Raw genomic sequence first — 21,451 nt, 5'->3', positions numbered from 1 at the left:
AATCAAAATGCTAAGAGATCTTGAAAACAGTTTGCTTGAGGAAGAGGCTGAAGATTAGAGCGAAGGATTCTCAACCTAATGGAAGGAATATATGAGGGAGAAATATCTAGTTATTCTTAAATACTTAAAGACATTCAGAAAAATCTAGCATTTTTAGCCTTTCAGAAATTAAGCCACCTATCCTACAAGTCTTCTTCATCATTGAGGCATATAAACCAAGTAATTTATTCACTTGGCAGGGAAATTTAAGCCTATGTGTGGAATGATTGGAAAGTGAGATTATGTAACTTTAAAATATCTTCTTATTTTTAAAGTGTGGGATTGGAAGGCATCTTGTATAATCAATCCATTTAAAGGGAATGTCTGGGCTCCTAGGCCTTTCTCTTCCGTGACCTTAGCACTTGATGCTTAGAAATGGAAACTTCCAAAATTGAATCATTTGAGTATTCTTAGCGGTATATATTCAGCTGATGTATACTTTAGACCCTTGTAATAATTATAACACAAGTAGTTGTGGCTATTCATCTTTTACTTGAATCCTTATGTAAAATTTTCTTTTGGCAGTTTGCTTCTTGAGTAATTAGGTGTTGTTTGTTTACTAAATGATTACTAAATAGCATTAGGTGCCAATACCAACAATGAGTTCTCAATGGAGAATACAGTCTAGTATAGGATACAGGTATTTAAGTAAATAATTGCAAAAAAAGTATGTCATATGTTACTTCAGCACCATGCAAGAACTTCATTACATCAAAGATCATATCCATTTTATGTTCCCCAGAACCTAGTAGAGTACCTCTTGTGTGTTATGCCTTATGCCCTCATTAAATAGTTGTTGAAAAAACTAATGAATTCTTAGGCTTTGGTTTAACTTTATTCTAAACAATCATTGGATCTTAATGAGTAACACCATTTTTTACCATACATCTTTATTTTCCAAGTTTACTGAATATTACATAAAATAGACATAGCCTAAATTCCTTTGCTCTATAAAACCTAAACTCAAAATAATATTTTATGAAATAAATGACCCATAGATACTTAAAGTGCCAGATGCATTTGTTTTTAAATTGTATTGTTACTGAATATTCATTATATATTAACTAATATGATATTATATTACTAATATCAATTTTCCCTGTATATTCATTCCTTAACTAACCTTGATTTTAAATGAATGCTTCTATGACTACTGAGAACACACAGTACAAGTTATTGTTTTACTTTACTATATATGCAGAGAAAAGAAATCTAGAAGTTGCTAAGGAATTATCATTTTCTCACCAGAAACATTTCTCATTATTCACTCTAAACCCAATGAGCTCACTAAGTTTAGTGATCCTACTGACTTCAAAGAGAACTCAACCTGTGTGTACAGAGGATACACAACAGGGTGAGAAACAGACATTATTTGAGTCTCAAAGAAATATGTACTTAGCTCTGCCTTACCTAGAAAGCTAGCATATTAGGGAAATTGCCAAATATTTAATGTAACCTTCCCTGAGGGATACTATATTTAATCTCTATCTTATGACTATTACTTGTGCGTAAAAAAAAAAGTGAGGACACATCAGCTATACAAACATAATATGAATAAAAATAACTTGGTCTATTTAGTTCTTTCCTGGTAAAACATTATAATACATTCTGGATATGGACCTGCTAATGATTTAACTCTGTAGTTTTCTTTTTGTACTGTTATATTCTTAGCAATTGTCTACTTTCCCAGTTACATATATCCCATTTAGTTGTTAATAATTTTTCATAAAATATTGATATGCTTTACTGACAACTAATTTTTGTCTATTGAATTGACTAAAGGATATTTAGCCTTGTCCATACCAAAATAATTTTAACAGATTTTTTCTTACTTTCCAAATTAGAGATAAAATAATACCCTAAATTTGAAAAGGATTTATCACTCTATCAGTATTTTAAGGGGAAATAATCATTATTAATATATAGGATTGTTATTAAATAAAATGGTGTGGAACCAGTAATTTTAAAACTAGAGAATCCTGACTTTACACAGTAGTAGTAGGCATTGGGTAACATTTACCGTGGCTCTCGAGAAACTGACTAGAGTTTACTTGATTTGAAAGGGATAAAACCTATTGCCATGGTCTTGTTTCACATTTCCCATAACTTCTATTGAAGTGAACAAATGTGTGATTATTTTTACATTTCACAGTAATTATTTTACAGAACTAATATAGCAAAATAATTCCTATATGCCATGAATAAAGAAAACACACACACATACTTCAATAGAGTTTTGTCAATAAAGATCTTTTTCCCTCAAAATTTACTGTTTCTCTAAATGTCAAGTTCTCTATAATTGTTAAAATTACTCTAGGAATAGTATTGTAAACTTTTACCATCTCATTTATCATTGAGAATCTACTATTGAGAATTATAAATCAGAGTACAATCTTCTTTTACTTTTAATACACAATACCAAATAGCAACTTATTTAGATTTTTTTCTTACTTTCACATTAGCGATGAAATAATCCTCTATGAAAAATATTTTTCACTCTGAAAAAGTTGGAGAAATAACCCATAATTAGTGTGCAGAATTTTTATTAAATGAATTGGTATGGATTCCATGAAGTTACAACGAGAGAACAGTTGTTTTACACAGTTACCTCCTGAGTCTATTGACATACCTTTCCTCCAGTACCAATTGTTCTGATGAATAGAGAAGTATCAGAGTTTCCACCTCATCAGTTTTACTATGTAAGATTGTGTATCATTGAAGATAACATTTATTAACTTTTTAGGTAAAAGTTTCAAAATTTACAAAAATGGGAGTTAAAAAAATAATCAGTGAGGGGGCGTAATGAAAAAACCTGATAGATTTCAAAAAATGAAATCTATTGTCTTACTAAAATGAAAAGTATGTTCACTGTAACTTCTCTATTTACAAAAAGAAAAGGCAAAGTAAAAACATTTTGAAACTTAACTAGCTCTATAAGGTTTTTCAAGCATAATCTTCATTTTATAGCATTGGTTTTATTTTGCAAATATGTATGCTAATAATTTTGTGTATCATATTAGAATAACAAAGAATAAGTCTTTTTTTATTAATGTAACATGATCTCTCTGTTTCCTTTATTATTTCAGTTATGAGTAAGTACAAAAAAACAAACCCCTCAATGGCATAAAACATCTTAAGATGCTTTTGTTTGTTCAGAACAGTAGCTCTAACTTTAAAGTGTATTCCTGTGTCCTGCATTTATTAATGGCATGACAGTTGTGACTAAGCTTGTTTTGGAAGCTAAGCAGTACATTGGTTTGAAAAACACAGTGATATGTTTTCAAATCCAAATGGTACTCTGCATTGGTCATTCTTTATTGTACTATATTGCTTCACTTTTCTCAGAATCATTATGTACTTATTATATACATATCATACTAATATGACTTCATTTATTTTCTCTCTTATAAGATTTACCTTTATTTGAAAACAAAACATCTCCATTATACATTGAATCTAACACAAATCGCATTAACAATACCCTCAGAACACATACTGAAACTGATTCTTCAGATCTCCATGACTGCCATTGAAGTACAAGTCTCTATCGTCCTTGAACTTCTGAAATGTTGTATTGCTTCCATTCTTGTCCCCTTATTCATTTTTCATCAGAAACAGTGATCTTTACAAACTAGAATAATGTCAGGATACTTCTCTGATTGAAACTCTCCAGTGGTTTCCTTTTACAGAATATCACCCGCTCTCTACCAATTCTCTGTCATCTCATACCACTGAGTGTTCATTTTGCACCATTTCACTGAGCAGCCCAGTCTTTGAACTGGCCAAGTGTGCTTGGGCTGCTCACTGTTTCTTCTGGCTAGAAACTCGGTGCTAGGCATGTGTGGCTCCCTTTGTCATTGATTTCTTATTTATCATTTACTCACCTTACCTCCATAACACTCACTTATCACCATATGTAATTGTCTTTGTTGTCTTTTTTAAAATTATTTACTATCACTAAAATATGTAAGTTCTACAGGAGGAGAGTTGTATTACAGCTCTATCTCTAGCACCTAGAAAGGTAATGATTTTTAGCATGTCTTCTGAAAAATATGCCATAAGACTATTTCCCTACTAATGAGGGGCTTCTGAGCTCCTAGAAGGGTGAGAGGAAAATAAAAGTCTCAGCAAAATTAATTTAGACAAAATTCAAGGTTAGATTGATCTGCTTGCTTCTTCAGCCATCAAACAGGAAATTTTAGAGACTAATAAGATATTAACAATCTAGACAAAGGTTAGTGATGCCTCAATATTAGAAATGGAGTTCTCAAAATAGAGTTCAAAGCACTACACTGAATGGAACATAAAGCTTAACAATAAAATAAATTAATAAAAACAAAAGCAAGAGTAAAACACTGCATGAGTCTTCTCCAAAGCAGGAGTGAATTCTTTTACTCTATCCATCCTTTGGCTCAGGTCAAAATTATGGGGTCTTCCTTGGTACTTCCCTCTCTCTCATAGTACAAATGTCACTTCTCTTCTAATAACGGTCCAGTTCTTTTCCTCTCACTTGGAGCAAAAGCCAAACTTTACAGTGGTCACCAAGGCCCTATCTTACCTAGTTTCTGCAGCCTTCGTATGCTGATGCTTGCCCTCTGTTTCTGCCCACGCTGTACTGGCCACCTTGCCATTCTTTGAACTTGCCAAGCATGTCTCTACTTCAGCACCTTTCACTTGCTATTTCTTCTTTCTGGAACACTCTCCACCCCTATTCCATTTCCACTTGGTTTGCTTCCTCATTTCTCTATATATAATATATTATGAATGTTTACCACCAAAGAGTCAATGTATATGTGTTCTAGAATACGTATTAGAAAATAGTGAAAACCTTGTTTTAGATGTGTAGTCTAGCTTAGAATTTAAGACAACGGATTCTTGAGTCACAATGTTTGAGTTGAAAAAAATCAGTTTGTCACTAACTTTTCTCTAAATTCCTCTAAATCTCAACTTCTTTTTATTTTTGTAAAATAGCTATAAATATTCATCTCAAGACTTTATTCACAGAGGGTTAAATAAGACACTACAATGCTTCCTGGCTCATAGTAAATGCTCAATTAATACCATAATAGTTATTTCAGTGTTATTCCTGCCTAATATTTGTAATCATTTTGACATAGTTACAATTGGGTTAATTGATAGGGTGTTAAATATAACCTACATATTATTTTTCCACAGGAAAGTATATCTTAAATATTTTTTCTTGCTGCTAAATAGACTTAAAATGGCAAAAATAGTTTTGAGTCCTATATAAATTATGACATTCAAGACAGACACCATAATTTAACTATTACTCCATCACTGTAAAACATTTAGCTTTCAATTTTCTATTATTGCATTACAATAATCATGCATCTATATATTATTCCCCCTTTTATGAATTAAGATTTTTCCTTGGTGAAAATTCTTGTATTCATGGATGTAAGATAAGATTGTTGGTTAAAGGAGTCTGAAGCTTATTTACAATTCCTTTGAAATCACTCATTGCTTTTCACAAAGATGGTGTGACCTTATACCACCACAATATATGTATATGTATATGTATACGTATATGTGTGTGTGTAAATACAAAATATATATATATATATATATATGTTTCATTTCATTTATGTTCTACCTAGAAAAATACAAAAGAATTGAGGCAAGAAAAATATCTGATTAGTGCTAAATAAATGGATGAAAAATATATTTTTATTTATTAATAAGCATCAAGACTTATAAATAAACTAAATAAATAAGTAATATCCAAGTCACTTCATTAAATTCATATGATGGTTAAATCTTTGTATTAAAAAGCTATTCACTCAGGTTGCTTATTTTAGCTAGAAAATATTAAGTATCATAAGAACTGTCAAACATCAGAAGCTCTAATTAATTGATCTTCTCTTTAAAAACTAAAGAATAACTTTGGGTCCAATGAATTGGTGTTGGAGATAAATAAGAGCTTAAAGACGTGTGTGCACACAGTGGTGTACCCAAAGGAATTATAACCAGGAAAAAATCGATTTTTTTATTTCAGCTATTAACTGCTTCACCTGTTTGAAATAAAACACACTTGGTAAAACTGCATTTTGATCGTTGTTTTAGGAAGCAAAGTGACTGATTGACCTAATTATCCCACTGTTAACTATTCTGCAGAAAATATCTCATGTATAGCCTTGATACATGAATACTATACTGCCGAAAATTAAATGACTTCAGTGCAGTGAAATCTAACTATAGAGATACAAGGAATTAATATTTTTCCTATTTAACACAAGACTCTTTCTAATATTTTACTCAACTGAAGAGATTGCAATCTGTAATAACCAATGTATAAATCAGATTATACATAAAAAAGCCATACTGATTATTCTTTTTTTTTTAAAATTTTCAGTATAAAGAACGTAACTCCAAAAGTAGGAGACACTGAAACCCGTAAAGCTATTCGCCGTGCCTTTGATGTGTGGCAGAATGTAACTCCACTGACATTTGAAGAAGTTCCCTACAGTGAATTAGAAAATGGCAAACGTGATGTGGATATAACCATAATTTTTGCATCTGGTTTTCACGGAGACAGTTCTCCCTTTGATGGAGAGGGAGGATTTTTGGCTCATGCCTATTTCCCTGGACCAGGAATTGGGGGAGATACTCACTTTGACTCAGATGAACCATGGACACTAGGAAATCCTAATCATGATGGTAAGTGCATAGTTTTATTTTTATATTCTCTTTTTATTTTTATTTTTGGAATGCTGAAGTGATTTACTAATTTACAAACTTAAAGTATAGATTCCAAATTTGTTTTTTAAATTAGAAAGCAGTATGTGAGGGATCTTAGAACAAGAATTTGTTATCGGTCATCAGACAGTGATAATTTTTCATGTGACTTTTTGATTAAAGATTAGAATTTTACACTATTTGATAAATACTATAAAGCAATTTTTTTCTGTACAATATCACTTAAAAAGTTTCTATACTATTTCAGTCATGGGTGGGCATTAAGTGAATTCTGCTATTTTTTTTGGACACTTTATTCCACTATTTCCACTTGAAACTTCACCCTGATTGATAGTTGTGGTGTGGCTTCTACCCTACCTTTTCTGTTATTTTATTCTCGATTTTCACCTTTCTAGTCTGTGTAATTTTTCCCCTTCTCTTTTGTCTCTTCTCCATTTCCATGGTCTTTCAATCTAATACAATTATATATTAATAATTTTTGTATTATGTCTTAATTTTTTGTCAAAAACCACTTTCTTACCCATCTATTCCAACACATCTGTCAATTTTCTAATCCTTATAATTATTCTGATATGCAAAAACTATGTAAAAATTAAAAATTAAATAATTTTAAAAATAGTTACTTGTTGCAAGAAGCATGTGTTTCTTCCTAGACAACAATTCATAGTTCAATTCTTTTTGTATTTTTTATTTTGTTATCATTAATATACAATCACATGATCAACATTGTAGTTATTAGATTCCCCCCATTATCAAGTCCCACCATATAACCCTCACTGTCCATCAGCATAGTAAGATGCTATAGAGTTACTACTTGTATTCTCTGTGCTATACTGACTTCCCCGTGCTCCCCCATACATTATGTGTGCTAATCGTAATGCCCCTTTTCCCCCTTATCCCCCCCTTCCCACCCACTCTCCTCAGTCCCTTTCCCATTGGTAACCGTCAGTCTATTCTTGGGTTCTCTGAGTCTGCTGCTGTTTTGTTCCTTCAGCTTTTGCGTTATTCTTATACTCCACATATGAGTGCCTTTCCCCGCCTGGCTTATTTCACTGAGTATACTACCCTCTAGCTCCATCCATGTTGTTGCAAAGGGTAGGATTTCTTCTTATGGCTGAATAATATTCCATTGTGTATATGTACCACAGCTTCTTTATCCATTCATCTACTGATGGACACTTAGGTTGCTTCCATTTCTTGGCTATTGTAAATAGTGCTGCGATAAACATAGGGTGCGTATGTCTTTTTCAAACTGGCCTCCTGCATTCTTAGGGTAAATTCCTAGGAGTGGAATTCCTGGATCAAATGGTATTTCTATTTTTAGTTTTTTGAGGAACCTCTATAATGCTTTCCACAATGGTTGAACTAATTTACATTCCCACCAGCAGTGTAGGAGGGTTCCCCGTTCTCCACATCCTTGCCAACATTAATTGTTGTTTGTCTTTTGGATGTTGACCATCCTAACTGGTGTGAGGTGATATCTCACTGGTTGTAATTGTATTTCTCTGATGATTAGCGATGAGGACCAGCCTGTTCTTTAACAATCTATATGCTATTCTTCCTCTTCTTCCAGTTGATTTAATCAATTAACTAACTTGGTAACTAGGATGAGAGACAGACCTCCATAATGTAAATGAACCTACCTGAATATCGAGATCCTGATCAACATAGTCACCTAAATAACCCTATTCTTAAGACAAAACTTCAAAGTGATTATTAAACACCTCCTTGGTTAGGGTTATTCCTAGGTATTTTATTCTTTTTGATAAAATTGTGAATGGAATTATTTTCCTGATTTCTCTTTCTGCTAGTTCATTGTCAGTGTATAGGAATGCAACAGATTTCTGTGTATTAATTTTGTACCCACAACTTTGCTAAATTCAGATATTTGATCTAGTAGTTTTGGAGTGGATTCTTTACAGTTTTTTATGTACAATATCATGCTATCTGCAACAGGGAGAGTTTAACTTCTTCATTGCCAATCTGGATGCCTTTTATTTCTTTGTGTTGTCTGTTTGCCATGGCTAGGACCTCCAGTACTATGTTGAACAAAAGTGGGGAGAGTGGGAATCCTTGTCTTGTTCCTGATCTTAAACGAAATGCTTTCAACTTCTAGCTGTTAAGTTTGATGTTGGCTGTGGGTTTGTCATATATGGCCTTTATTATGTTGAGGTATTTGCCCTCTATACCCATTTTGTTGAGAGTTTTTATCATGAATGGATGTTGAATTTTGTCAAATGCTTTTTCAGCATCTATGGAGATGAACATGTGGTTTTTGTCCTTCTTTTTGTTGATGTGGTGGATGATGTGGATGGGTTTTCAAATGTTGTACCATCCTTTCATCCCTGAAATAAATCCTACTTGATCATGATGGATGATCTTTTTGATGTATTTTTTAATTTGGTTTGCTAATACCTTGTTGAGTATTTTTGCATTTATGTTCATCAGGGATATTGGTCTGTAATTTTCTTTTTTTGTGGGGTCTTTGCATGGTTTTGGTATTAGAGTGATGCTGGCCTTGTAGAATAAGTTTGGATGTATTCCCTCCTTTTCTACCTTCTGGTAAACTTTTAGGAGGATGGATATTAGGTCTTCACTAAATGTTTGATGAAATTCAGCAGTGAAACCATCTGGTCCAGACATTTTGTTCTTAGGTAGTTTTTTGATTACCAAATCAATATCCTTGCTGGTAATCGGTCTATTCAGATTTTCCATTTCTTCCTGGAACAGCCCTGGAAGCTTGTATTTTCTAGAAAGTTGTCTATTTCTTCTAGGTTATACAGTTTGTTAGCATATACTTTTTCATAGCATTCTCTCATTATTCTTTGTATTTCTGTGGTGTCCATAGTGATTTTTCCTTTCTCCATTCTGATTTTTTTTTGTGTGTAGACTCTTTTTTTTTCTTCATAAGTCTGGCTAGGGGTTTATCTATTTTGTTTATTTTCTCAAAGAACCAGCTCTTGCTTTCATTGATTCTTTCTATTATTTTATTCTTCTTAATTTTATTTATTACTGCTGTAATCTTTGTTATATCCCTCCTTCTACTGACTTTGAGCCTCATTTGTTCTTCTTTTTCTAGTTTCATTAATTGTGAGTTTATACTGTTCATTTGAGATAGTTCTTTTTTCCTGAGTTGGGCCTGTATTGCAGTATACTTCCCTCTTAGCACAGCCTTTGCTGCATCCCACAGATTGTGCGGTGTTTAATTGTTATTGTCATTTGTCTCCATATATTGCTTGATCTCTGTTTTTATTTGGTCATTGATCCATTGGTTATTTAGAAGCATGTTATTAAGCCTCCATGTGTTTGTGGGATTTTTCATTTTCTTTGTGTAATTTATTTCTAGTTTCATACCTTTGTGATCTGAGAAGCTGCTTGGTACAATTTCAATCTTTCTGAGTTTATTGAGGCTCTTTTTGTGGCCTAGTGTATGATCTATTCTTGAAAATGTTCCATATGCCTTGAGAAGAATGTGTATCCTGTTGCTTTTGGATGGAGTGTTCTGTAGAGGTCCATTAGGTCCATCTGTTATGATATATTCTTCAGTGCCTCTGTCTCCTTACTTATTTTCTATCTGGTTGGCTGTCCTTTGGAGTGAGTAATGTGTTGAAGTCTCCTAAAATGAATGCATTGCATTCCATTTCCCCCTTTAATTCTGTTGGTATTTGTTTCACATATGTAGGTGATCCTGTATTGGGTGCATAGATATTTATAGTAGTTATATCCTTTTGTTGGATTGACCCCTTTATCATTATGTAATGTCCTTCTTGTCTCTTGTTACTTTCTTTGTTTTGAAGTATATTTTGTCTGATACAAGTACTGCAACTCCTGCTTTTTTCTCCCTATTAGTTGCATGAAATGTCTTTTTCCATCCCTTTACTTTCAGTCTGTGTATGTCTTTGGGTTTGAAGTGAGTCTCTTCTAGGCAGCATATAGATGAGTCTTGTTTTTTTATCCTTTCAGTGGCTCTATGTCTTTTGATTTGTGCATTCAGACTATTCACATTTGGGGTGATTACTGATAGGTATGTACTTATTGCCATTGCAGGCTTTAGACCCGTGGTTACCAAAGGTTCAATAGTAATTCCCTTAATATCTAACAGTCTAATTTAACTCATTTGGTATGCTATTACAAAAACAACCAAAAGGTTCTTTTTTTTTTTTCCTCCTTTTTCTTCCTCCTCCATTATTTATATATTAGGTGTCATATTCTGTACTCTTTGTCTATCCTTTGATTGACTTGGGGTAGTTGAGTTAATTTTGCACCTGCTTAGTAATTAATTGTTCTACTTTCTTTGCTGTGCTTTTATTTCCCCTGATGACAGCTATTTAGCCTTAGGAATACTTCCATCTGTAGCAGTCCCTCCAAAATGCACTATCGAGGTAAATTCTCTCAGGTTTTGCTTATCTGAAAATTGTTTAAGCCCTCCTTCAAATTTAAATGATAACCTTGCCAGGTAGAGTATTCTTGGTTCGAAGCCCTTCTGTTTCATTGCATTAAATACATCATGCCACTCCCTTCTGGCCTTTAAGGTTTTTGTTGAGAAGTCTAATGATAGCCTGATGGGTTTTCCTTTATATGTGATCATTTTTCTCTCTCTAGCTGCTTTTAAAAGTCTGTCCTTATCCCTCCCTGATCTTTGCCATTTTAATTATTATATGTCTTAGTGTTGTTCTCCTTGGGTCCCTTGTGTTGGGAGATCTGTGCATCTCCATGGTCTGAAACACTATCCCCTTCCCCAGACTGGGGATGTTTTCAGCAGTTACCTCCTCAAAAACACTTCCTATCCAATTTTCTCTCTTCTTCCTCTGATACCCCTATAATGTGAACATTGTTCTGTTTGGATTGGTCACGCAGTTCTCTCAGTATTCTTTCATTCTTAGAGATCCATTTTTCTGTCTTTGTGCCTCAGCTTATTTGTATTCCTCTTCTCTAATTTCTATTCCATTTACCATCTCTTCTACTACATCTAATCTGCTTTTAAATCCCTCCATTGTATGTTTCATTTCAGATATGGAATTTCTTAATGATTGAATCTCTGTTCTAAATTTGTCCCTGAGTTATTGAATATTTTTCTGTATGTCCATGAGCATATTTATGATTTTTATTTTGAACTCTCTTTGTGGAAGATTGGTGAGTTCAGTTTCATTTGTCCCTTTTTCTCATGTTCGTGAGATTTTTGTTTGAAGCAGTTTCCTTTGACGTTTCATACTTGTATGTGGTGCACTCTAGTGCCCAGAAGCTCTAGTCTCTGGAGCTGATCTGCCCCTGGAGTGATGTCGGGGATTGCTGGTGCCTGGGGGGTAGGAAAGATCTGTTTCCTCATTCCCCAATTCAGTGCCTGTCTCCACTGTCAGTACTAGTGGGCCAAGCACACAGCTGTAAGCCTGTGCTTTGCATCTGTAGCTGCCATAGGCAAGGCCTCTCTTTGGCTGGCCTGATGCCAGGGCAGGAACTGCTGGTTTGGGAGCAGGTGCTGACAGCCCAGGAAGAAGGCGCAGTAGGCTGTGTATCACAGTGGGAGGCCTTGGAGCTGAGTAGCCGGCCAGAGGTATGGAGCACCTGAAGCTCTTCAAATTCCAACCTGCTGGGCAGAGCATGCCCAGACAACCTTCTCCATCTATCCCTTCTCCCACACAGCAAGCTCCGTGCAAACCTTGCCCCTTCAGCAGCCCTCTGCTGCTAGGAAATCTCTCAGACTACCCACCTTTCCTTTTTCGCAGAGCAGCTGGAAGTTGATACCTGTCTTCCACAAATGGCTGGAATCTCAATCTCTCCAAGTATTCTGCCTCTTTTAGCTTTCCAACCCCACTAATCTCCAGAGCACCATGCAATGTAGATTTGTGCTTGCAAAGCAGATCTCCAGGGCTGGGTGTTCAGCAGTCCTAGGCTTTCACCCTCTCACTGCTCCATTTCTCTTCCTTCCTACTGTGTGAGGTGAGGGAAGGACTTGGGTCCCACCAGATCAAGGCTTGTTACTTTACCCTGTTTCGTGAGGTCTGCTCTGTTTCTCCAGGTATACAGTCTGGTGCACCCTTCTTTCCTGTTGGTCTTTTAGGATTAGTTATATTAACTATATTTTCGTATTATATGTGGTTTTGGGAAGAGTTCTCTGTTTCACCTCTCTGGCCATCATCTTGAATCTCCCCATATTTCAATTTATGTTTAAGAATTATTCACAGAATTATAAGATCTTAGTTATAAGATTCCTAAGCAGCCATCTCCCTCCCCAGTTCTTGTAGTCAGGACTCAAATATTTTTCTTTCTCACCATAGTATTGTTGAAAAAATAATCATGTATTTTTGTAATGAGAACTAATCAGCTAATAAAACTCTCTTAATTCCTCCTTGATGAGTTAAGCCCAACTATCAAATGAAGCTTTGTTAATTTATTAGAACCTCTAGTTAGCTGGATTAGTGTTAATAGCCTTGAATTTTTAGAACATGCAGAGTTCAAACACATTATAGATGGAATGAATTAGGTTGAATTAAACTAACATCAATTTTCAAATAAAGAAAATACAGTAAGTAACTTCATATTTTCCAAAAGAAAATGTCTAGTATTAATCAAAATAATGTTTTGAATTGTTACTAATTGGCATACCAACTATGATATTAAATTATTATTTCATTTTTAAGAATTAGTTTCAAAAATTATGGCAAATTATGTTGCGAGATTTCACTATAGTGGAGTGAAAGCTAAAACCTTTGGAGTCAAACAGACCCACATTCAATTCCTGGGTAACTGATCTTTAGCTCCAGAAATCTGTAACATGCTATATGCTTTTTTTCACTCTGTATCTTATTGCAGGGCTGGGAACATTGTCAGTAGAAGTGGTTTCTGTTTAGGCATGTGTAACCAATTCAATAGCTGAGCATCTAATAGTAAAATGTCTGCAATATGATAGCCCATATTGGTTCAATACATAAATCATTTAAAATTAAATATGTTTATTTTACTTCTATCAAAATTGCACTGGCATCCTAATGAACTAGTTCAGACTTCTTCAAGTCAATTGTTAAAATTATTTTAGATAATGGAAGCAATGTTTGCATTCTAAATGACTGAGAAAAGTAACACTTCCAATTATAGGTTTTTGCTGACAACAGGCAAAACTAAAGCACTTTGCTTCTGGGAGAAAGACTTTCTTGTAAAATTTTGAAAGAGAGAAAATTGTGTTTTACTCCAATAATGGGTCTAATTATTAAGATTACTTTAAGTCTGTATATTTGAATCTGTTAATTTGTTCTGGTGGCTTGATAAATTTAAAATTGTTTTAAAATACTGTATAAAGGAGATTGTGCCTATCAATATTTTAAATACTGAAATCCTCAAGAAAGCTTCACAAATCTTTTAGATGTATACCCTATTGGCTGGAATTTTTTAGGTATCAACTAATACTTTTTGAAAATAAATTTTAAGAAAAAAATCTCTAGGAGCATTTGAGATGCCATAGGAAATGAGAATGGTTACACTGGTTTGAGAATGATCAGTGTTGTGAATGTTTAGGTATTTTGTGTAACAGAAGTTTTCCAAGGAATATAGATGTGGACAAGAATTTTGAAATAGAACATGTGAGGTACATGTGTAATCATGTCAATGGATATGACTCAGATTATGCATTAATACATTTGATTACCTCTTTAATTTACACAGTAGAAGCATAATAATTTTTTACATACGTTAAGTAAGTCAATCATTTAATATTTAGATTTGTTTGCAAGAAAATACTTCTTTACTGGTCAAATAATATTTTTCCTTTTGAGTGAGCTTAGAGGATATGACTACAAAATAATAGGGTTTCAGAATTGTAGGGGATTAGGGAGAAGTTAACTGTTCAAGATGTAACACCATAAATATTTACTGCTTAAATGAAATTCAAATTTAACTAGCAACAGCAGGGCAGCTAAGGTAGTGTTATGCTGAAGTATTGATCATTTGTCAAAAGAACAGCCTTTAGCTTTGCCAAGGTGGTACTAGGAAATGTGGGAAGAATTAATTTATTTGTATGTCCTCAATCCTAACTGTCTGTAATGTTGTCTTTTGTATCACAACTATACAAGGCACAATTCTGATATCTGCATTGATAAACTTTTTCTTTCTTTAATCCAGTCCTTGAATGCCCCCTGGCTTACTAAACTAAAAATTTTTCTTTCTCTCCTATTCACAGCTCTCAAGCACCTAGAAAACAGAGCAGCTTGATAATTTAGCAAAAATGCAAATGAAAGAGCCTCTCGATAAGTACCCAGCTCATTTTCCATAGCATATTGCTCAGCTAATGAAAGCAATTTGAATTCTGTCTACCTCAAAAGAGATAAACAGTGTTTTAGGCTGCCAGTAACCCTTAATTCATTGTTATCCACTTTCCTATCAATTTGCTTATAGTCATGATACCTTTCGAAAACTCAGGCTAAAGCCCATTAAGTAAATTACACAATAGTTATATTAAAATAAATAAATAAATACACCCATATGCATGGCCACACACACACATACACACACAAAAATAATGCCTTTTTTTCAAGAGTTTTTTTCTTTTATGTAGTGAATAAGCAAAGCATGTACATAGTAATTCTAAATAGAAAATTTGTTATGTTTTTTGAAAAATATACATCGCCTAAGTGTGACTTGGAAAATTTAATTCTAGCAAAATATTAAGATCCATTTGAGCATCATTATCATACTGTTTTCTTGGCTATGTTGTTAAGTTTAAATGATACTATCAATGTAAACACAAACTTATCACAAAGATTCTTTCTTATTAGACAAGGATTTCCAATTGATAATCTCTAAGCAGAAAGGTAACTTATTAAAATAATATATAAAGCTATGACAAAAGAATATCTAGAGGCATCTCTTTTTTAACCGTGTAGTTGTAGTTCTGTTAACAAAAGGAATGCATTGTATCAGCTCTGTTTATTGTCAGAAAGGTCACCATCTAAGGTAGGAAGGTGATCAGGAAGTACTAAGGGCTATTGTGAAAATCTGTCTAAGAACCTGGGAGAGAGAAATGATAAAAATTTCATCTGAGATATCAAATCCCTTAAGTATATTACATAATTGTGATGGTTAGTTTTATGTGCCAACTTGACTGGGCTAAGGGATGCCCGGATAGCTCATAAAATATTATTTCTGGGTGTGTCTGCAAGGGTGTTTCTGGAAGAGAATAGCATTGAATTCATTAGACTAAGTAAAGGTCAACCTCACCAGTGTGGGCAGGCATCATTCAAATTGATGAAGGCTGGAGTAGAACAAGAGAAAGGGTGAATTCTCTCTCTTCTTGATATAATACACCATCTTTTCCTGGTCTTGGACATCAGAACTTGGTTCTTGGGCCTCTAGACTAGGAGTGAATTATACCATTAGCTTTCCTTGTTCTCCAACTTGTAGATAGCTGTTCATGGAACTTCTCAGCCTCCATAACCTCATGAGCTGTTTCCTATAATAAATCTCTTATTATATATCTATACCTATCTACCTATGTATTTATAAATATATATACATATTATTGTTCTGTTTCTCGGAAGAATCCTAAGTAATATATCATTAAATGTGGAATGGTCAAATTCTATATCCAAGCCCATTTATTCTTTGAGTAAACTACTTTAAGTTAAATATCTTCATGATGTGATGCTTGAGTCAATGGACATGATTTTTGTGCACTGGGGAGATTTTTGTCATTGGCACACTAGAACAGACAACTCCTGTCAAGAGGTAAACCTAGGCCTTAGACAGCTGTCTGCCACCTCCCAATCTTTTTGGCTCATATGGCAGCTGTAACTGCTATACAATATTAATTAGACACCCAGAAGATTTGGACTTCGATCTTTGAGGACTAGAAGAGTTAGATACCAAATGGGTATTTACCAAGATGTCAGAAAGTACTACAATTTGTGGGAATATTTTCTGATCAATCTTTCCTGTGCTTTTTGAAGATAAGGGAAGGACTTGATATGGTTAGCAGTCGTGGACCTTAATCCGTCCTTAAAAACACAGTACTTATTGAGATCTTAAATTCTAAAAATTTTACCTCTCTGCCACATAATTCTTATCTTTTTATGTTTTACCAAAACTTGGAGCTCTGATAGAGGGTTGGTTTTGTTTTTTGTTTTTTGTTTTTTTTTTTTGAAAACCTGACTTCTTCCCTTGCTTCTTTCCCTCCTGGAATAAACTTCATTTTACTGAGTTTATTTCATTTCACTGGATTGGTGACCTAAAAATTGATAGTCTTGAGTTCTTCAAAACCTCTCATTTATGTTGTTACCTATGATTACAGTTAAGTCTCTACTTGACTATTTATTTTTTAGTTCACTGTGTGCAGTTAGAAAATAGCAGATGAATTGGTGGCATCACACTCAAAATATTATTTCATTATATCAGTTTTAATGATGTGTACAAATGGATCATGAACATTAAAATACATATAATATAGAGCTCTTAAATAAATGAAATAGGTACAATCAGAAATTTCAATGTCACAAGACCTTTATTTCTTGTGCATCTGGTTGGGCAAAGGGACTGTCCACTCACTCACTCAGAGACCTTGAGAGTGGGGGCTCAGCCATCAAATTGTGATTTCCAAGGTGGCCTCAGGCATCAACAGCCAGATAGCATATGGAAGAACCAAGATAGATTTGCTCATGGAAGGGTATTATGTGCCAGACCCATAAGTGGTAAGTAACAATACTGCCCAATTACCACTAATTAGAATTCAATCCCATGAGCACACTTAATAATAATGACTGCTGGAGAAAGGTGATAGGTTTGATTAGTAACTGGTCAGTCTGCCACACCAATATGTTGGCAGGTAAAAACAATACTAGTTTGATATTAGATACACTCTACATCTGTGGGTAAGTTGTTTAACCGTAATTTGACTTTATACATGTTTTGTATTGGCAACTATTTAGCTTATAGTTTCTTTCTTTATATGGTATAAATAGGAATTTTCTTTCTAATTGATCTTCATTTAGGTTATTCTAAAATCTAGATGGTCTTCAACAAGGCAAAATGAAGTAGAAGTTTCAAATTTAGCCATTAGTTTATCAATATAGAAAATTAATGTCCTTAAGTTTTTGGAAAAACCCAATTGGAATTAATAATTTGATTAATAAATTATCAAGACTATTAATGAATTTCTACCTTAGTTTTGTGCAATTATTTTTTTGTATAATTATATGCATATGATACAAAACCTGGCATACTACTATTTTAGTCATTTCCTTACAGTTTAAACATAATAAAACTGTCTACTTAATTGTTCTCATATTTAATTTATATCTCACTTCTTTATTAGAAATTAAATGTTGTCACAATTCTCCAATTTGTTGATTGCATATAAAGGCAGCAGCAGAAATAGCACTTGTCACAATACACAGTGGAAATTATAGTTCATTGATTGAATGCATCAGAGAAGACCCAGCAATTATAGGAAGTTTCCACCTCTGTTAGGGTAGGTTCTGCTAGATATTTGTGCTGAACAATGGAGATTGATCTAAGATCATGGAATATGAGCCTGTTCTCCAGGTTTCAGCTGAAATTGTTATTTGACCAGTATGTGAAAGAAAAGTAGGGAAATCAAGAGGTAATTTTTAAAAAGCCCTCTCCGCTGGTTATTAGTTTCATGCAAAGTTGCATAAAGAAGAAAACAGTAAAAAATAAATAATACCAGGAGCCAAATTTAGTTGAACATTTAGTATGTCCCGTATTTTAAATTCTCTTTATGTATTTAAATTCATATATTCCTTACAACAAACTTATAATGTAGGTAGTATAACTATTTCCACTTTGCAAGGAAGTTGATACACAGGAAGTTTGGTAACTTGCCCAGGTTACCTAGTTAGTAATGACAAAATGATACCATTAAAAGTACTAAAGAATCAGAGAAGGAGTATCTACTTGAAGACTAAAGAGAAAAGCCTATCACTGAAAAGATTCATCAAGTGAACCAGAAAAAAAATACTAGAAACAACTCAGAATACCCATAAAAGGTTATTTAGAATAGGAAAAGAAAACATATGATTACTATAAAAACTGAAACTGTTGTGTTGAAGGAAATCTTGGTAAACATTTTCAGGAAAGCATAAAAAGATAAAATGATGGGAAATTCAGGGATGGATATAGGAGACCTGATCGATAGCTCCGCTTAAGAATTAAACACACATACATACACATATACATATATCTCCCAAAGGAGGGAAGAAAGAAAAAGCAGAAGAAAAGCAAACACATAACAGCAAAAGTGTCTTGTTCTAAAATAATATATAAATAAGTATGCAATTTAAAAGGACTCAATGTATTCATTGCAAATTAACAAAATCAGATCTACAAATAAATACATCCTACAAAAGATTAAATTAAACTACAGGTAGGAAAAAAACAGTTAGAAGTTCTTAAAGTACTAAAAAATAAGACATCATTTTTGTTGTTGTTTTTTGCCTGTACTACACAAATTGTTAAAAAATGATGGACATAAGAGAATTTATACATAATATTCTCTTATTTTGAGTGATTTGTTTGTCCTTTTTAGTATTAAACTCTGGTTTCAAAATATTCCTATATAAATGATACTTGTTTTAGAAATCGTGTGTGTGTTGAATGATACATAATACTTCCTAGTGATTTGGTAATAACATAATATAAAGGTAAAAGCAAATTTTAGGAAAACTTAAACCATATATATATATATATATATATATATATATATATAAAATATGACTGTATATTACAGTTTTACTATATTTTCATATACTTTCCCTTCAACAAACATTTCATTGATCATGTTCATGTTAGTAATATGATAGAAACCTATACCTCATAGAGTAGGAATCCAAAGGAAAGACTGAGAATTATATTAACTTCCAATAAAAATATTAATAATCCATACTATTTTAAAAGGAGGTTGTTTTTTACAATCTAGGTTAGAGATATAATACAATTATTTGTAATACTAACTTTAAGAATTGCCATATTGGAGACTTTAAAAGAACACTCTTGAAATTCCTACTTTGGGGGGACTAGATGTTCTAAAGATCCCTCTTACTATTAAATAACTGAATAATCAATAAAACATAATTTTTATTGAATACTTTACCAACACATTTACCAAAAGCTATCTCCAAAAGATCAAGAACTCAGTGAACTAAACCTAGAATTTTGGGTGATTTAGCACCTGTAAAAAAGGAGAGACCAAGTCTAAGCTCAGGAGCAAAGTGAGGAAATTGAATCTGAAGATCCTAGATTAAAATACTAATACTTGGATTTGGAAAAAGTGTCCCCAGATTTGTAATACCTCTCCCACCCAACCTTCCATCTCTATTATCATGCACATGCAGCTCCCAGTATCAGCAAATACATATCTTCTCTAGAGGCAAGCATGCTGGATTTTGACTCTTGGAATTTTTTACATATGGATATCATGTAAACAATTTTATGCAATCAAAGATCACTGAATATAGAAGGAAATCAAGGTAATGAATCTGAGTCAGCTACAAATAAAAGGTTATAACTTTAAAATACATATACTATCAAGGTATAATATATGTAAAAAGGAAGAATGGAATCACAGAAATGAACAAGCAACAAGATACTATCAAAAATATCAAGAAGAGCTGAAAAAAAGAACCTAAAAAATGTAATAGTAAGAATAAAATATAATAATAGGTGGATTAAACAGCAGGCTAACATTAGCTGAAGGAATCGTGAACAAAAATATGTATCTAAAAATCCACAAATTGTAGAGTGGAGAGTAAAAAAAGATGGAACATATAAAAGAAAGATTAAGAGATAAGAAAAATAGAACAGAATATCTAATATACATAAGTTGGAATCCCGGAGATAATTGAAAAAATGGAAAAGAAGAAATATCCAAAGATATACTAGTAGATAATTACCTAGAAATAAAAGTACTAATCCAGAGATGGAAGAAGCCTAGTGTATTCAAAGCAGCATTAATTAAACTCACACATACACACACACACTTTAGAGTAACTGTAGGGTACCAAAGACAAAAGATTTTCAAAACAGGCAGGTGGAAAATACACATTACCTACAACTAGGCAGAAAACTCCCCAAACAAGGAAATCTGGAAGACAATGGAATATTTTGAAATGCTAAAAGAAAATAACTGTCAATCTAGAATTTCCTAGCAAAACAGTCTTTAAGAGTTGGGATAAAATAGAAAATTTTGAAATGGATGAAAATGAGAAAATTGGCCATTCATTTAGTAACTCTAACTGTCTAAGACTTGACATACAGGATGAAAGAAGAGAATTATAGAAGAAAAATCTTAGACAAAAATAATTTTAAATATTCCATCTATATGAGTCTTGGCTTTGTACACCCATAGATATGCACAAGAATGTTTTCATACCAGCATCATAATAGCAAAAATTCAAAGAACCATCTAAATGTGTTTGTTAGGACAATGACTATATAATTTTCATTTATTTATTTATAAATGGACTGTTAAGTGGCAGAGAAATATAGTTACTAGTACTATAAGCAACAATTACAGATGATTCTTAGAAACAGTAAAGAGTGAATAGGGCAAATTGCAGAAGATTATATAAAATGTTACCTTTTGTTCTAAGATTCAAAAAGAAACAATAAAAGATAGGCATATATATGTAGTTTTCAAAGCATGGTAAAGTTATCAGAATTTTAGGATAGCAATTAGCTCTGAGGGAGGCAGAAG

The 21,451-nt window shown here is 33.1% G+C and overlaps 1 protein-coding gene across 5 annotated transcripts in view; it reads left to right on the top strand.

Annotated features, from left to right (window-relative positions):
• The window catches only part of MMP16 (matrix metallopeptidase 16), a 281,452-nt gene that overhangs the window by 150,189 nt on the left and 109,812 nt on the right, over positions 1 to 21,451 (top strand). For all 5 annotated transcript variants that reach the window (XR_012128304.1, XR_012128302.1, XR_012128303.1 and 2 more), the window contains one exon: positions 6,413 to 6,717. Coding sequence is in view for 2 of the 5 variants with exons in the window: in XM_036995752.2 (XP_036851647.1) it covers positions 6,413 to 6,717 (305 nt within the window). In the remaining 3 variants the exon portion in view is untranslated. The remainder of the gene's footprint in view (positions 1 to 6,412; positions 6,718 to 21,451) is intronic.

This window comes from Manis javanica, chromosome 2 (genome assembly GCF_040802235.1).
Source record: "Manis javanica isolate MJ-LG chromosome 2, MJ_LKY, whole genome shotgun sequence".
Lineage (NCBI taxonomy): Eukaryota > Metazoa > Chordata > Mammalia > Pholidota > Manidae > Manis > Manis javanica.
This window is presented reverse-complemented; position numbering and strand designations above follow the sequence as displayed.